At 43.3% G+C, this 17,896-nt stretch overlaps 1 protein-coding gene across 1 annotated transcript in view; it reads right to left on the bottom strand.

Annotated features, from left to right (window-relative positions):
- The window catches only part of Gpm6b (glycoprotein M6B), a 171,745-nt gene extending 154,083 nt beyond the window's left edge, over nt 1-17,662 (bottom strand). The window contains exon 1 of the mRNA XM_050160576.1: nt 17,379-17,662. Coding sequence (XP_050016533.1) covers nt 17,379-17,382 — 4 coding nt within the window. The 5' untranslated portion in view covers nt 17,383-17,662. The remainder of the gene's footprint in view (nt 1-17,378) is intronic.
- Between the last annotated feature and the right edge of the window lie 234 nt (nt 17,663-17,896).

Raw genomic sequence — 17,896 nt, 5'->3', positions numbered from 1 at the left:
TCCCTTCCCTTCCCTTCCCTTCCCTTCCCTTCCCTTCCCTTCCCTTCCCTTCCCTTCCCTTCCCTTCCCTTCCCTTCCCTTCCCTTCCCTTCCCTTCCCTTCCCTTCCCTTCCTCCCTCCCTCTTTCCTTTCTTCCTTCCTTCCTTCCCTCCGTCTCTCTTCCCTCCCTCCCTCCTCCTCCCTCCCTCCTTCCTTTCTTCCTTCCCTCCCTCCCTCCCTCCCTCCCTCCTTCCTTCCTTCTCTTCCTACTTCCATCCTTCCTTTCCTCCTTCTGTAATTCCTTTTTTTAAAAAAAAAAGTTTTATAACAGTCCATACTGGCCTTGAACTGCCTAAGTAGCTGAGGATGAGCTTGAACTTCTGATCCTTCATTGCCAGGATTGCAGGTGTGTTCTACCAAGCCCACGTTTATGAGGTTCTGGACATCAAATCCAAAGTCTTATGCATGCGAGGCGAGAACTCTGCAGACAGAGCTACATCCCTAACCTGTTTTCTTTTTTTTAAATATCTCATTTGCCATGTTAAAACTGAGGAAACTGTAGTTCTATTACAAAGAAGTAATTTTTCTGTGTCTACACGAACCCCTGACAGTTAAAATAGAAAGGCAAAAAAAAAAAAAAGAAGCTAATTTTCACATATAATTTCAGACTTCAGTTTAACTTTTATTCATGTCCTTACTTAATAGTGCTATGGACAGAAGTTAGGGTCTTGTGTTATCTGAATGCATACTTCACCACTGAACCCCACCTGAGTCTATACTTGCATTTTATTTATTTATTTATCCATTTGTTTATACAGTGCTGGGGAATGAACCCAGGACCTTTTACATACTAGGCAAGTGCTCTAACATTAAGGAATACCCTTAGCTCAGATTCAATTTGATTTATTTTGCTATTTTAATTTATTTATTTTTATTTTGCAGTTCTGGAGATCGATTCCAAGGCCACCAGTACCCCTGGCATGCGTTCTACCAGTGATACCCATGGCCCTCGACTTCAATTTTAAATTGTAAAATATTAATATTATGAAGCTATCCAATGGCAAACAGATTATAAGAGAAGTGAACCCTGAGAATGGATTCTTATGGCTACAGCCTTTTAAGGTGGCTGAAATCTAAACACGGGCAGGTGTGTAAGTGGAGGACCACAGATGAACATAGAAAGCATCCACAAGTTTGGTTTGGATCTTCACTGCCCATGACACAGTAACCATCCCCTATTTTTAAAGAGGCAGTGGACATTTGGGTTTCAAGCCAGTGTGATCTACACAGTGAGTTCCAGGACAGACAGGACTGTTGTTACACAGGGAAAGCCTGTCTCATCCCACCCCCCAAATAATAAAAACAAAATAAAAAATTTTAAAAATCACATTTCCAATGTTATCTTTTAGGAAAGTTTCATTTGTGGCTCCTTTTGCTCTTGAAATAAATAAATAAATAAGTAAAAGTTTGAGGCCTTGTTGAAGAATACAAATACTTCTGTGAAGTGATGGGTAGCAGCCACACATGTAATCTCATTTGACGGCTGACTAAGCTGCTTTCCGAAATAAATCAAGTCCGTGCTACAGGCCAACTGCTGGCCTCCTCTTAGCAGGGCACACGGTTATATAAAATATTCTGGGAGAAGTGTTCCATTAAATTACTTAGGGAAACTAGGTAATCTTGAATCGACCATGAAATTTTCATTTTTTCCACAAGTAACATTACTGAACTTTGAAGTAACACTTGAACATTGCTGAGATATAATGAAAAATTGCCTTTTTTTTCCTTTCTCTTCCAACTGGGAACTACCGAGTCTGCCGCGCTGAGACCGCAGGCATGGCGTGTGTCACCACTCCCAGCTTTTTAGCATTGTTTGCTTTTGCTTTTTTTTTTTTTTTTTTTTGGAGACAGCATCATGCTATGTAACCTAGACTGGCCCCATACCCACAGCGATCCTCCTGCCTCTGCTTCTCAAGTTAAAAAAAATGCATTATATGGAAGACCATGCATGTGTGGAGGTCAGAAGACAACTTCGTGGAGTTGGTTCTTCTCTTCTACCTTTCAGTGAGCTCTGCGGATTAAACTCAGGGTGCCAGGCTTGGGTGGCAAGCACTTTTAGCCACTGAACTATCTTGCTGCCCCCAGGAGTTTTATTTTATTTTTTAGATGTTTACTTATGCTACTTTCTTCTTTTTTTAATTGTTTTTATTGAGCTGTATATTTTTCTCCACTCCCTCCTTTCCTTCCCCCCTCCGTTTTTAACCTCTCCCATGATCCCCATGCTCCCAGTTTATTCAGGAGATCTCTCATTTTACTTCCCATGTAGATTAGGGTCCTCTTTGGTGTCTAGGTTCTCTGGGATTGTGAATTGTAGGCTGGTTTTTCTTTCCTTAATGTCTGAGTGACTACATATAATAATTGTCTTTCTGGGTCTGGGTTACCTCATTCAATATAATGTTTTCTAGATACATCCATTTGCCCACAAATTTCAAATTTTAGAAAAAAAATAATGATTTTTTTTTTTCTGCTGTGTAGTACTGCATTGTGTAAATGCACTGCATTTTCCTTATCCATTCTTCAGCCGAGGGGCATTTAGGTTGTTTCCAGGTTCTAGTTATGACAAACAATGTTGCTATGAGCATGGCTGAACACATGTCCTTGTAATACGATTGAGAATCCTTTGAGTATATACCCAAAAGTGGTACTGCTGAGTCTTGAGGTAGGTTGTTTTGTAATTTTCTGAGAAATCACCCTACTGATTTCCAAAGCAGCTGTAGCAGCTTGCACTCCCACCAGCAATGGAGGAATGTTCCCTTTACCCCACATCCTTTGCAGCATAAGCTGTCATCAGTGTTTTTGATCTTGGCCATTCTGGCATGCTGCTTGGCCATGCTGATTTTTCTAATTACTGTTATTTCCGCAAAGAACTTAGAACTCTTGTCATGCAGAGTGAGACTCCAAATCAGCTTTTCTACCGAAAAGGAGCTCTGATGGGCAGTGGAGAATATCCTGCAACTATAGCTACTTGTTTTACGATTTCTCTAGGAGCCTGTGAGTGTGGAGTCACACTTTAAAAACTAAAGTGTCATTTCCACATTACGACAGAATTCATCATCTTGTGATGAAGAGACCTTGTTTGAGACCCCAAGGACTCTAAATATGGGCCTCAACTCCCGGTTTTTATGCAGAACACAAGAAAGAGGGAAAGGTTGAATGTAGAAAAATTCCTTCTATTGAACATGGTGTACATCAAGGGAGACAATGAAATTTCCACTTGGCTCCATTAAAAATAATTTCAATGGCTGGGAGCAGCGGCACTGCCTTCAAACTCAGTACTCTGTAGGCTGAGGCAGGCATATCTCTGTGACTCTGAAGTCAGCCTGTTCTACCAAATGAGTTCTCTGTCTCAAAACAAAAACAACATTCAAAGCTAGGCATTGTAGTACGCATGTGTAATCCCAACATTTATTGGTGAAGGCAGAAGATCAAGAGTTTAAGACTGAAGGTTGGAGTGATGTTTCAGTGGTTGGGAGCATTGGCTGCTCTTCCAGAGGACTCTGGTTCAATTCCCAGGACCCACACAATAGCTCACAACTGTCTATAACTCCAGTTCCATTGGTTCCAATTCCCTTACTCAGGCATTCAGGCCAAACAAACACCAATGTACATAAAAATAAAAATTCAAAAGATAAAGAGTTCAAGACCAAAAATAACTGTACATCAAGCTCCAGGACAGCCTGGGCTAAATGAGACTATCTCAAAAAACTAAAAACAACAAATAAAGCCCTGAAGCAGGGAGACTGTCACATGGCTATCACACATAGCTCTTCCCAACAGGCTAGTATGTTGGTAACGCAGAATCAGCTTTCCCACACTGACAATTTATTCATTTAGTTGACTAAGTTTGTACATTATCTGGATTTTCTAAAGTTGCAAGAGTATGGAAGGGAACCATGACATTCCATGGGATTAGATTTGACTTTATTTGATTCACTTCTAAGAAGCTACAAATATTATGAGGGACCTTCAGATCATTGTAAGAGGATGTGACATCATTGTTGGGAGGTGGAGTGGAGGTCAACGTACACAAATGGGAAGACTCAAAATCGCTGAACATGCGACCAGCACATTTACTGCAATCCCCCTCAAAATCCTACTCAGGTATGTTTGTGGAACATGAAAAACTAATTCTCGAGGCAACGACCAAGAATAGCTCAGTGAATAAGAGCTAAAAGAAGAAGCTTCTGTGAGATTGCCAGGCTTGTTTTAAATGGATATAATCAAGGCTGTTTATATTAGCACAGAGACACACTCATGCACACATTTGTAATATATATGCATAATATAAAACCAACACAAAAGGATGAATTACACACTGTGGTTGGTTTCTCTACAGATTATATAAAATAGTACATTTCAGCCTCTATACCAAAAAAAAAAATCTTTATGGAAAAAAAAGGACTAAAAGGCTGGGGAGTGCTTGATGTCCAAACATTAGAACCTGAGTTCAAATCCCCAGCAGGCACATACCAAGCTGGCATGAGGTGGTGAGCTGGAGAGTCGGCTCAGTTGCTAAGAGTACTTGCTATTCTTACAGAGATCTTGGGATCAGTTACCCAAGTCCACTTGGTGGCTCCTTCTGTAACTCTAGTTCCAGGAGATACAACTAACTCCCTCTTCTGACTTCTGAGTGCACATACATCTAGGCATTCACACAGACACATAAAAGGAAATAAATCGTTTTTAAACACTAGGCATGATCTAGCCATCTGGAACTTTGATGCTGAGGTAAGGAGGGGTGGGGCAGACATAAGAGGATTCCAGCCCAATTGCCTTCTCCAATAAAAGCCAAACCAAATCAAATACCAAGCTAAACTCGGTGAGCTCCAAATTCATGAAATAGCTTGTCTCAGGGAAGAAGTGATAGAAGTCCCTCTATCTCTGTGTATGTTGGGACCAATTGAGTCCTGGCTGGCAGCTGCTCTTCCCTGTCTAGAGCCTTCTAATTGAAGTTACTAGAAGCTGTGCCTAGCTTAGAGGATCAGAGGATGGGATTTTCACCTGTTGGCCATTGACTGCAGGGTATTTAAGCCTCCATGGGCTTTTGTACCAGTGATTGGAGGGCCGTGTGTTGGTCTGTCTCTGCGTGTGTTTCTTCAACCTCCAGCCCCTTGCCTGAAGCTCGCAAACTGGCTTCTAGCACATAGAGCGCAGACCGGGGGGGGGGGGGCAGTGCATGGCAGTGTGCTCATGATCCGCACATACACATGCAACAGAGACAGATAAAGACGGGAAAGTTTCAAGTATACATTTGTAAAACCTTTTAAAAAATAACAGAACAGAAAAACGTTTTTCCTGACCTCAGGGACAAGACTGATTTTTAAGTAGGATGGAGATAAAAGGAATTATTGGTCACTGGGACTTTATGACAACTTGAAACCTTTTGTACAGTATGACATGTTGGGCAAAGTTAAAGGTGGGTCATACACAGGAAAAAAACACACACTGACCACATCCTTCCTAAAGATTAGGACCCAAAACATAGACACGCATGGAAGACAAAACCCAAGTAACCAAGAACCTAGCCCTCGCTTTCAACCTCTCTAGGGAAATTCAACGGTAAAAATCATGAAATACCATTTCATACCTACCATAATTTAAAAACTAAATATAATTATACCAAAGCTGAAGACACTAAGAAGCTAAAATTTTCACATGTTCCTGGTGGAGGACTATCTGGAGTCTTCACTTAGAAAGCCATGATGGCATGATAAAATTGGGGACAATAAACCATCCATTGTGCTTGACCTTCATTGTGGTCAAGAAGATAAAACTTCTCGGTGAGGGGAGGCAGGCAGGTTATGGATGTGTATGTCCAAATAACACACGAAGAAGTCATTTGTCAAAGATAATTCTGTCTCTACCTGTGGACTTTTAGGATGAAAATCAGAAATCATCACAGCTCTTTGACCATTTCCCAGCCTTGTACTCTATTACCGTCAGTTTCTGAGGAATTATGGTTATAATTCAGACGCATCCTGCAACTCCATCTTATTCAGGAAACTCATTGGAGAGAGGCCCTGGCATCTATTACAGCCTTATATCCTGAAGCCAGAACGCATCCATATTGATCATTTCCTGAATGATCTAACCTAGCAGTGACAGCTTCCTCTCTGTGCGTAGCTCCTCAGCTCGCGCTTTCTCTCTGAGAAGGGCACACATATTCTTTTCCTAATCCCTTCAGAGCCATCGTGTTTTCCCATGCAAACAGCCCATCTCTCTTCAAGTATTGTTCCAAGATCTCTCATGGTTACCGTGGCAGGGGTTTTCACCTAAAATAGGAGGTACAAACCCATGCTTTATACCTTTTTCTACTAAATTTCTATAGACAAAGGCTTTTCATAATTGCTTCTAACCATATGATTTAGAAGCATGCCTGTCTTACGGACAGAAAACATTTCTGGGTTTGAAAATAATGTTGTGAATGTTTAAGAAAAGTTCAGCATTTATACTTTATTATTCAATTGATATAAGATGTAAAACCAAGTAAAACTATTCTGCTGGAGATTAGTGGTTACCCTTGGTGGGGAAGACAGAAAGAGCCCTTGAGAGAACCTTCTGAGGGGCTCCCAATAATTTTTTTCTTCTTCCTCCTCTTCTTCTTCTCCTTCCTCTTCCTTCTCCTCCTTTCCTTCTTCCTCCTCCTTCTCCTCCTTTTCTCCCACCTCCTCTACCTCCTTCCCTCCACCATCCCCTCCTCTGTCTTGAGATAAGGTTTCACTATGTAGCCCTGGCTGTCCTGAAATTCACCATGCAGAACAGGCTGGCCTCAAACTCACAGAGATCCTTTTGCTTCTACCTCTAAAGAACTGAGATTTAAAAGTACATGATCATGCCTGACCTCCCCCCCCCCTTTTTTTTCAGTGGTGGGAACAGAAAACACGGCTGGGCAAGCACTCAATCACTGAGATATATGCCCAGCCCCACGTTCTGCACTTGGAAAAACTTATCTAACTCGTATGCTTACAGTCTACTTACTTTTCGTGGCTATCTTATGGCAACAAATTTCAGATGAGTTTGTAATACCCATGCCTCTTACAAGACAGTGTTTATGACAAACCCTCACTACGTAATAGGGCTCCAAAGAGTTGTCAACAATCCAGTACAGCAGCTTTGCAAAATGGCTGTAATTCACACACACTGGAGCTTCAGGCCTTCAGTGCTCGAGATTCTATTTTCCTCACCATGGAATGGGTCAGAGCAAGTCAAGTGAGAAAATAAAGGAGGCAATATGAAGTAAGGGGCTGCATCCAGGAAAGTTATCTGCAGTGCTTGCATTGCTTTGCTAATTACCCTCCACTCTTTGCTGACTGTGTGAAGGAACAGATGTCTGAATTCAAGCTCCAATTTGAAAGCCCACCATTGAAACAGCCTTTTCAGGGAAAGGTTATAAAAGCCCCACTTCTCCACCTAAAACAGTAACCCGCTGCACATAAATAATAATTTTTTAAAAAAGAACAGAATTCCTAAGCTCCTTCCAATCTTCACTTCTGATATGCCTTCTGTATTTTTTTTTTTTTTTTTTGGCCGTCTTTTGTAACTGCAATCAGATCTCTGGGGAAACAATGACTTACAGCCTCCACCGTGGTGAATTAAGACTGGAGGGTAGGAAGGAAGTCTTGTCTCCAGCTCTTTTACTTGGGAAACATAATGAAGACACAACTATGCACTCTAAGGACAGCCTGTAGGAAGGCAGCCTTAAAGCCTTAAGCTGGCTAGATTTGGTTCTAGCTAAGGGGATGAAGTCTAAATTTGGAAAGGTCATTGTGCTAATTAAGGTCACTTACTGGAAACGAGGATAATGTCAACAACAACTTTAGTAAGCAAAACCAACTTCAGAGATAAGAGTCCTGTGAGTGAGAAGTTGCACTAATGCATTAGACAAAGTAACCAAGGTAAAACAGACACCCTGCTCCAGGAGAGGGGGAGGGCAGGGCATCACAAGATTGGGATGGTTTCTAGTGCCATTTTACTTCAAGGAAGGCACAGATCACGTGGTATGCCACGCTCCCCATTACAGTATAATCCTTTCTGGTAATGCTAGAAAAAGATGAAAAAAAAACCCAACTTTCTTAATATCTCTCTCTCTCTCTCTCTCTCTCTCTCTCTGTGTGTGTGTGTGTGTGTGTGTGTGTGTGTGTGTGTGTGAAGCAAGAAGCAAGCATTCCCCCTGGAAAGAAGGGACCTTTTAAACCAGAGATCCCAGATTTGCAGATATGTTCACCAAGTCCTCAGTGAGGCCATGATTCTGATATGTTTTTGATATTGTGATGCACAAAGGTTTTCAGTAGCTATCTCCTCTTTTGAGACAAGATTTCATGTAGCTCAGGCTGCTCTCATACTTTTTATGTAGCCAAGGATGACTTTGAACTTCTGATCTTCCTGCCTCTACCTCCCAAGTGCTAGGATTATATGCAGGTGCCATCGTCATAAGGTACTGAGGATTGAACCTGGGGTTTTTCTGTGCTCAAGAAATACACTCTACCAACTGAGTTACATCTCCACTCCCCTCTTACTCTTAAACCATTATCAGTATGGCCCCATCCCCAGCCTCTATTCCATCAGGGTTATCTGACATCTGGGGACATTTGGTTGGTATGAATAGGAGAATGTCACCGCATATGGTGGATAGAGGTCAAGAATGCTGCTAAGCATTCTGCAAGGCACCAGTGGGAAGGGGGCACAAGAGGCATATGTGAATATGATCAAATCGCATAGATGCATACAAAAATGTCCTAACGAAGCCCATTAGTACATATAATTAACATATGCCAATTTTTAAAATCTTGAAAAGACGAAAAGCAATGAAAAAGAGACAGGGAGATAGATCCTAGGTAGCTAAGCCCATGGAGTTTCTGTGGCATTAGTGTACCAAGCAAGAGAGGGCATGGAAGCTCCTCATGTCTTCTCCCATACTTTACCCAATGTACTTCTTCAGATACATGCTCTATGAAATCCTTTATAATAAATCAGCAGACATATTTAAAAGTAACAATAATCAAATAACTAGACAAGGATGGTATTCTATTTCAATGCCAAATCATGAAGGAGTCACAGCAAAGTTACTCCTTATCGCTTTTCATCCCAGGCAGCTCACACTTCATTCTGTGCCCTTGAAAGGGAGGAGATAATAGATTTGCAAGGTTCTCTGTGCCCATTTATAATAAGCGAAAATGTATCACTCCCATCTGGCTCTCTGTTAGCCCGACAAAACTTTTTTTCCTTGTTTGATTTTTTTTACGTTTATTTATCATGTTTGTATGTGTATGTGTACACTATGCTGCGTGTGCAGAGGTCAGATGACACTTGAGATATTCCATCCTCAAACCTCCAACATGTTGGTCCCAGAGAGGAAATTCAGATGGCCAGGCTTGGTGGCAAGTGCCTTCATCTGCTGAACCATCTCACCTCAATTCTTGCTTTTTATTCTTCCCTACACCTACTCCTTGCTATGTCCCGTTACTTTAGGGTACCACTGATAAGCCTTGCTCACTCCTACCTTCCCATCATTCCTCTCAGCACCCCTTCAGTGCAAGCTTCCCCTAGAACCTTCAGAGAAGAGACAGGGTCTCAGTCTTTTCAAAACCCTGTCTATGCTTTTATTTGGAAATTTGCAACCAGATAAGAAGAAATCTCTTTCTCTATTGTTGGTGGCAGTTTTTCTAGTTTTGCTTTGTTTTAATTTGGGGAATACTACGGGGTGAAATCCAGTGCCTTATGCATACTAGGTAAGCCCTTTCCCATTGACCTATTTCCCAAGCTACCACCTCTAGGAGTGTGTGTGTGTGTGTGTGTGTGTGTGTGTGTGTGTGTGTGTGTGAGTGATAGGAACATATGTGTGTGCAGGTGCATGTGTGTATGTATGTGAAGGACAGAGGAAACCATGGTATCATTCTTCAGGTACTCAGTACTATCCATTTTGTTTTTTGAGACAGTGATTTGGCTAGGCTGGTTGGCCAGCGAAGCCCAGGAACCTACCTGTTTCTTCTACCTTCCCAGCCTTGGGATCACGCCCAGCTTCTTGACATGGGTTCTGCAGATTGAACTCGGGTCCTTACGCTTGTAAGGCAAACACTTTATTGATTGAGCTTTCTCTCCATCCCCTTTCCTCATTAAAATACTAACTTTATTTTGAGACAAGATCTCATTAAGTAGGCCTGGCTGGCCTTACACTGCCTATGTAGCCCAGATGGTCCTTCAATTAGCCACCTTCCTGCCTCTGCCTCCATTTGCCAAGTAGCTGGAATTACAGAGTTGCATCGCCATGTCCAGTTTTAATGGTCATCTTTTTAGTCCCTTTGGGAGACTGCCATTTTTCCTCAGCTGTCACTTGCCTGCTTAAAATCCCTTTACAATTCTCTACGGCCAACAGAGTAATGATTGATTGCTTTCCAAGCACGACACTAAGTAGTCTGGCCTCAGCTCAGCTCTCCCCACTCCCCGACTTCTGACCGTTCTTATTTCCTTAAGGCACCCACAAAACAGCCTCTATCCTGGCTCCTGCCTTTCCTTATCTGTTCACAGGCTCTGAATGTTCTGTCTCAGACACCTCCTTAAATATTCATTTTCTTTTTTCCTACAGGCCCTTGACCTTCAGCTTTTGCAAAATGGCTGGGTATAGGAGAACAGAGTCTGTGTTTCAGGATACAGCACAAGGCCTTGCGGCACCTGAGCAGGACTCCCCCATTCCTTTAATAGTCTCCCAGTCAGGCTATGGTACTAACAGGAAGGCAGAGGCTTCCAGTTGATTCTGTGCATGCTTATTGCAGGGCACTGTGCTACATGCTGATTTAACCCCAACATTGCTGAGAATGCAAAAACGAAACTTTTGGTGCCGTTCTATTCTCAAGGCAATGAGAACGTTTTTTACTGAAACAAAGTATTTCTTCTCTAGCTTTCCTGAACTTCAAACATTTGACAGAAGAAATGATTTTTCACTAGAGGGAGGAAAATCTAACATCACAATAGGAAAAGTTAAAGGTAAAAAAAAGTAACAATAGCAATAACAAGAACAACAACAGTGGAGGAACATTCAAACTGCTGTGTAAATTGTTTTTGGGTCTGGGCATGTCTGAAGCAATGGAATTACTATGAAGGCATTTTCCAGTGCTAAAATTCTGTTACTCCATGAAATACTGTGATACAAATATTAATTTTACCAAACTATGATGTTATTTGTGCTATTTGATAACATATGGTTTATCATAGTTTTTAATGATTTTGAATACTTTATAATTTATATATGTTTATTACAGACAATCCTTAATAAGATGAATCTTATATGATAAACTTCATATTTTTTTCAAAAAATATACCTGGAGCTTCTACAATATGCTAATTATCCAAATTAACACTGAGCACCAACAATACATAGAATAACCTCTGCCTTTGAAACAGTTGTTTTTTTTAATAAGGGAGGCATATTATTAAAATAAATATATCAATGTGTGAGACCATGATCACCAGTACAATTGTGTTACAATTATCCAAATGACTATGGCCCCAAAATACAATAGAAATGCTCTTACCAATATCATTCACCCTACATACCCCCACTCACTTCATTGCCTTGTATGATGGTTAACATTGTTGTGTTGATAAGATCTTGACTCACCTAGAAGGCATGCCTCCCCGGACATACCTGTATGATATTAGGATTAGGATAGCCTCTATGCATATCCGTGAAGAAGTAGCTAGATTAAGTTGAGGTGGGAAGATCCACCTTACCTGTGAGTGCATCATTCTATATATATATATAAAGGAACGTGAGCTGAGTACCAGCATCCCACATTCTGCCTCCTGTGGCGGGGATGTGATCAGCAGCTTCAAGCTCCTGTTGCCATGGGTTCTTTACCATATGGACTGTACCATCAAACTGTGAGCCAAATAAACCCTTTCTCAAATTGCTTTTGTTAGGGTATTTTTATCATAGCATCAAAACAAGGTAACTAAAATACCTTGCATCCTCTTTTCTTTTTCTAAACCATACTACTGTCCACAAAACTGGGCTTCTAGAATCTTCTCCAGAGTATAAGTATTATTTCTCTCATCAGTGTGTGTACTTAGGAAGTCTTTTGTCTTTGTCCCAAAAGGTAGTCATAACAGTTAGGTTTGTTATCATAATTATGCAAATTAATTTAATATTGCATAAACAAATGAAATGTAAGTCTCAAAAGGAAGTTTTCTTTCTTTCCAAACCTGATCCATTGCTTTGCAAAGTCTTGTCCAAAATGAGTCACTTCGAAAATAGTTGCCAGAATAATTAATGGCAAGAAACTGTTTAGGCTTTATTGGAAGTGGGGTGGGTAATGTGAAAGGATTCTGCACACAAACTGGATTTGAGCAACTTTAGGTAACATTTTACTTTAAAAGTATCCTGAACTGGCCATTAGAAGCCAACGATGAACGATGATTCAAATATGGAAAACTTTAAGGAACCTCAAGTCCCATCAGGATGTCTTGGTCAAAGAAAGGCCTTGACTCTCCAGAAAAACCTCAGCAGATTAATGTTTAAAGATAATTAAAACATTTAGGAAACAGAAACGGCCGTTTATAGGATTTACCACTTTGGCATTTTCAATAAAGCATCCGACTGCTTGATCCCGGATGTCACTATCCTCTAAAAAGCCCCCAGGGAGGCCAAGCGGTTTGGCCAACAGCTGTTGCTAGAGCAAAAATATAGTAAAGAATCAATTGCTTCTTGTTTGTCACAAACAGTCCTCAGTGGACTTGGTCTGAGGTTTGCTCAGAATTTCAGCCTGTTTTGAAAAGAGTCTCTCTGAGGCCCCGGGTGGGCTCCTTAGGAGACATTTGGTTTCAGAAGGCTGCCTAGCACATGCTGGGACCATATCCTGCCCAGTTATGCATCAGGACACCACTCTTTTGTCTCCAATTGCATCTGAAATCCTGAGCCAACTTCCAGAACTAAATGTTGTATGGTAGGGTCTTCAGGGTGCAGCTTCCTTTTGAGGCACAGCCTGGGTGTGTGTGGGGGGGGTCAGGAAAAGCTCTGTAGAGACAAGAGGGAAGACACCAAAGCTGGAAGTGTTGAAGAAGGCACCCTTGGGGCTTCCTCCATCCATCGCCTTGGAGAACAGCCACCATCCTGTAGGCGGGCACATGGAAGATGCCAGCATAAAACCCAACTACAAATGAGGTCTGGCTGCTGCCTTGACAGAACCAAACTGTTTAAACAATTAGGGAGCTGTTTGCTCCTGTTTTTCAAGCATAACATTACTCTCTCATGTTTGTCCCCTAAATTACATACTTGTAGATTTGTAAGGATTTAAGGAAGTCATTTTATAGATTTTTTTCCCTAGTAAACTGAGGTTGAAGAGGTGAGAATGATGTATATTAATCATACAGTTCTGAGGGTAAGCTGAGGCATGGACCAGGTCCCTGACTTTCCCAGGCTTTTTTCTATTTTCTGGCTTTGGGCCAGCAGCAGCAGAAGCAGTAGGACCAGAGTGACGTTTAGAAATGTCACCGAGGCTGTTCCCAGGCTGGTTGAGCCAGGGCACTTTCCTTTCACCAGGAACTCCAGATGATTTGTGATACTCCATTATTAATTTTTTAAAGTGTATGTATGAGTGTGTGTGAGAGAGAGAGAGAGTGTGTGTGTGTGTGTGTGTGAGAGAGAGAGAGAGAGAGAGAGAGAGAGAGAGAGAGAGAGAGAGAGAGAACACCCATTTGCTGTGAAATGCATGTGAAAGCCAGAAGACAACTTTCCAGAGTGGGTCGTCTGCTTCATCTTATTGAGGCAACATCTTCCTCGTTTCTGTCTTGATGTGTATTCTAGTCTACCTGGTTCCTGAGCTTCCAGGCAATTCTCCTCTCTCCACCTCTCATCTCAAGGCAGAAGTTCTGGGATTTACAGATGGACACCACCAAATCCAGTTTTTTTTTTTTAATGTGGGGTCCAGGGATTAAACTTAGGTTGTTAGACTTGTATGCCAATCTCTTTTATCAGCCCAGCAGAGCCGTCTCAGTGACTGCTTGGAGTCTTGGATTTTCTTGAAAATTTTATCTACTGTGTGTGTGTGTGTGCGCGCGCGCGCGCGCGCGTGCGTGTGGCATGTGGCATTTGCTTATCACAATGAGCACAAGCAGGTCAGAGGACAGCTTGTGGGATTCAGTGCTCTCCTTCAGCGTTTGCTGGCCAGCTCCATCTCCTAGGTGCCAAGGTTACAACTGTGAGCTACCATGTATAACTTAATATTTTTAAAGTAATAGTGAAATGATTTCATTTCATAATCATAAAAATTTCCTGTCAACTGGGTGCGGAGGTCTTTGAGCCCAGCTATTCGAGAAGCAGAGACAGGAGGATCACTTGAACCCATGAGTTTGAAAACAGCCTAGGAAACACAATGACAGCCTGTCTTAAACTAAAACACATTCCCTAGTAGTACAAGGGGTCAAATAATTATTTCCATTCATGGTTTGTGACATCAGATCTCTTCACATACTGAAATAATGTCAGCATTTCTCCCTAGATATATGAGCCATATTCCACAAAAGTCTTCTGAGAATTTATTACATTGATTTTTGTTTAATTACTATGTCTTCAAGCTGATGAGAAGAAAAACAAAGTCAACATTTTATTGGCCAAATGGGTTTCCATCAGATACAATAGAATAAAACTGGTAGGGATAAGAGACATTGGGCCATGTGGAACCACTCCTTCAGTGGGAGAAAGAACTAGTCTCAGCACACTTCATTAGGTGGTGTCCTCTATCTATACAACCCGCCAACTCTTCTCATTGTGCCCAGTAACCCAAGTCAATGAATAGTCCAATACAGTACAAACATTAATTGGTTCATTTCATTTACATGAAACATCGGGAAGAGCTAAATCCATAGGGATGGAAAGTAGGTTAGTGGTTGCTAGGGTTGGAGGGAGGAGAGAATGAGGAGTAACTGCTAATGGGCACAGGTTTGTTGGGGGGGTGAAAATAGGGTCAATAGTTACCCAACTCTGTATCAAAAGCCTGCAAGTTTGTATGCTTAAAATGTGTGAATTGCATGCGAACGGTAGCTAAAACAGATCAGAAACAAAAATCAATTGACTGGGAAAAAAAACTCATTTTCTTTGAAGATGGAATCGTATATCGGGCCACTGTTCTTTACCTTGCTTTTTTTTTCTTTACAAGTTTTTCTTTCTTTTTTAAAAATAGCTTAAAGTGCAAACCTAAATTTCATTTATTTTATCAGTGAAGTAACTGATACCAGGTTAAGAAGTGACGTGTGTAGAAGAATCAACGGAATGGGCCAATGGTCAGCAATATCCCAGCACTAACTTGTTTGAAATAGGGCACTCACAAGGGTACATTCAGTAATGAACAACATCTGGAAAAAGAAAGCCAGTTAACGGCCCTGTAGTGTATTTATTTACTGGGAACGTAAAGGAAGTCAGTATGTTTCCTTTCTGGCATGAAGGGAGCTCGCTTTTTCATGTAAACTACAAAACGAACACCAAGGCTACTGCCAGAAGCAATGAAGTATGCGCAAATTACCATAAATTGGCAACTGCAGTGTAGAACCAATAATTGTCCAAGACACAAAGTACTTCCTTGAGAGCAGGGTTTTGGCCAGGATTTTTGTTTCGTGAGAACTGCAGCGCCCTTCCACGCCCACTTAAAAAGAAAGCCCCCTCCCCCACTAAAGACCAGAGTACTTCAAACACCGCTGTGCAGAAGGCTAGCGCGCTCAGCCGATGCTCAAATTGAACTTCTGAATCTCAGTGTCTGGAGATCAAACACCACAAGAACTTCCTTTCGGCAAAACTTGTGCTTTCCCCTATCCATCCCGCAGGGCTGGGAAACTGCAGTGGTCTTAGACAGCAGGCATTGCTAAAGCAGCTCCAAGCTGCCCCAGAGTCCTCTGCTGACTTTTGGGTATGAACCCCGTTTAAAAGGCAAGACTGAGTTGTTGGTTACTGCTCACATGAGGACATTGAAAGAAGTAAGAACCAGAGCTACATGCCACTCAGTTCTACTCTTTCTAGAAGAATCTTATCCTAGCTTTCATCTAACTTTTTGGAATGAAATTTTTCTTTCATATTTTGATCATTGTATATTTTTAAATTGTTTAAATATAAAGTTATTTCAGGTTTCTTTTTAAGTGTAAACTGATGTGTCCTCCGTTCTATCTCGTCCCCAAAATATAATCAGTTTAAAAAAAAAAAAAAAAGATCGCTGCCCCACCCCCACACACTTCGAGGAGGGAGTGTAGTGGCAAGAGCTGGGGGCTTGCTTGTGACTCCCAAGCCCTGGCTCTTAACCTTCGGTGCTTAAACCCACTGCTTTTCACATTAGGAACGTTTCCGAGGGTCCCTTCTTAGTCCTCGTGGCGCTGTGGCTGGAGCTGTCATTAGAGAACGATAATGAAGCAGAGAGAAACCGCTTTCTCAGACGAAGCCCTGAGAGCCGCGGCACAAGGCTGATTTCCAAGGAGCTCTTGAGTTTTCCTCCCCATGGTGCCGGTTTTAAGGACGTGTTGCTGACGGCAGCATTTCGGGGTGTTAAGAAGTGACAGAAGGGATTCTCCCGCCGCCTAACACCCACCTCCAGGCAGGTGAAAGATTTTCACTTCTCTGAACAGAGTCTTTCACTGTTGGTAGCAGTCATTTCCCAATTGCACTGGAACCCACTTTCTCACCGGTTCCACCTGCTCAGGGGTTCCGCTTAGGCAGTTGGAACCAGGGACAAAGAGAGACTCGTGGTGTGTCCCATCCTGTCCCCTCCCATTCCCTCCCACATCGCTAGTTTCAAAGGTCTGGGTTCCGAGAAAGGAGCTTTCTTGGAAGATCCCCGCGTTAGGGGTACAGACATGTTTCCTTGGGCTTCAGAAGAATTGAAGGACCGTAGGGCGACACAAGACTGGACTCAGGGCTGAGAGCTCGGTGACCGGGAGATCGTCCCAGGAAATGGGCAAGAAGCCACTCTCTACCAACCCCTTGAAATAAAACAGGAGCCCACGGTCCGGGACATGCTGCCCGACCCACCACACACACCCCTGCCACCCCTCGCGGGGCCCAGTTCTCTAGCTCCCGCGCTTGGCATGCGCCAGCGTACAGTGTGGGTGCAGCTGGAGTGGGGACGTTCCCGTGGATGGGGCAGGGAGGAGCACCTGGGCATTGCGGACACCTGCGCTGTGCCCCTCCCACCCTCGGCCTCCGTTCCCCTCCCGCACCGGTCTGGACCGGATGACCCAGGTGGCTCAGGTAGCGCCACCTGAGCTGGGGGAGTAGGGCGGGGCGCGCCCCTCTTCGAGACAGAGACGCGAGGCTGTGGCCGTGGTGGTGGCCGTGGAGGTGGCATGGGGCCAGCGCGATCACTTACCCATGGTTGGAGACGGGCGGGAGGGGTGTGGGCTCCGGGCTATTGGGCTCCCCGGGGACGCACGAGAGCCGGTGGCACAAGTTTGCAGGTCTGGCGGGCACGTGCGCGGGGCCGGGCTCCGGGGTGGCTGCGCTGGGCTAAGCTGGGCTGGCCGCTTGGCTCTTCTCTCCTGGCCGGGGTGGGAGCGCGGCGCAGCTCCGCCTGCACTGGGGGCCGGCCGTGCAGAGAGGGGCCCTGACGTCAGCGCCGGGGGCTTTGTGTGCCCGGAGCGAGGGCCACGCTGGGGGCAGTGGCCGCGCCCGCGCTATTGCCAAGCCAGCAGCTTTCACCGCGACCCTGGAGCAGGGGGCATGGAAACCGGAGAAGCAAGGAGGGAGGGTGCAGAAAGAGGGGAACGGGATTCTAGTATCTTGGGGGCGTGAATCTTCGCTCTGGATGAAAACTAGTACAGTTAAGGGGGCGGGGGGGGGGGGCTTGAGGTCTTAGCCACTACCCGTTGTACAGATAAAGAAACTGAG

The sequence above is a fragment of the Alexandromys fortis genome, unplaced genomic scaffold (assembly GCF_014885135.2).
Source record: "Alexandromys fortis isolate MF-2015 unplaced genomic scaffold, M_Fortis_MF-2015_v1.1 scaffold_120, whole genome shotgun sequence".
In the NCBI taxonomy this organism is placed as follows: Eukaryota; Metazoa; Chordata; class Mammalia; order Rodentia; family Cricetidae; genus Alexandromys; species Alexandromys fortis.
The sequence above is the reverse complement of the archived record's forward strand: the minus strand, read 5'-3'. Positions and strand labels throughout refer to the sequence as shown.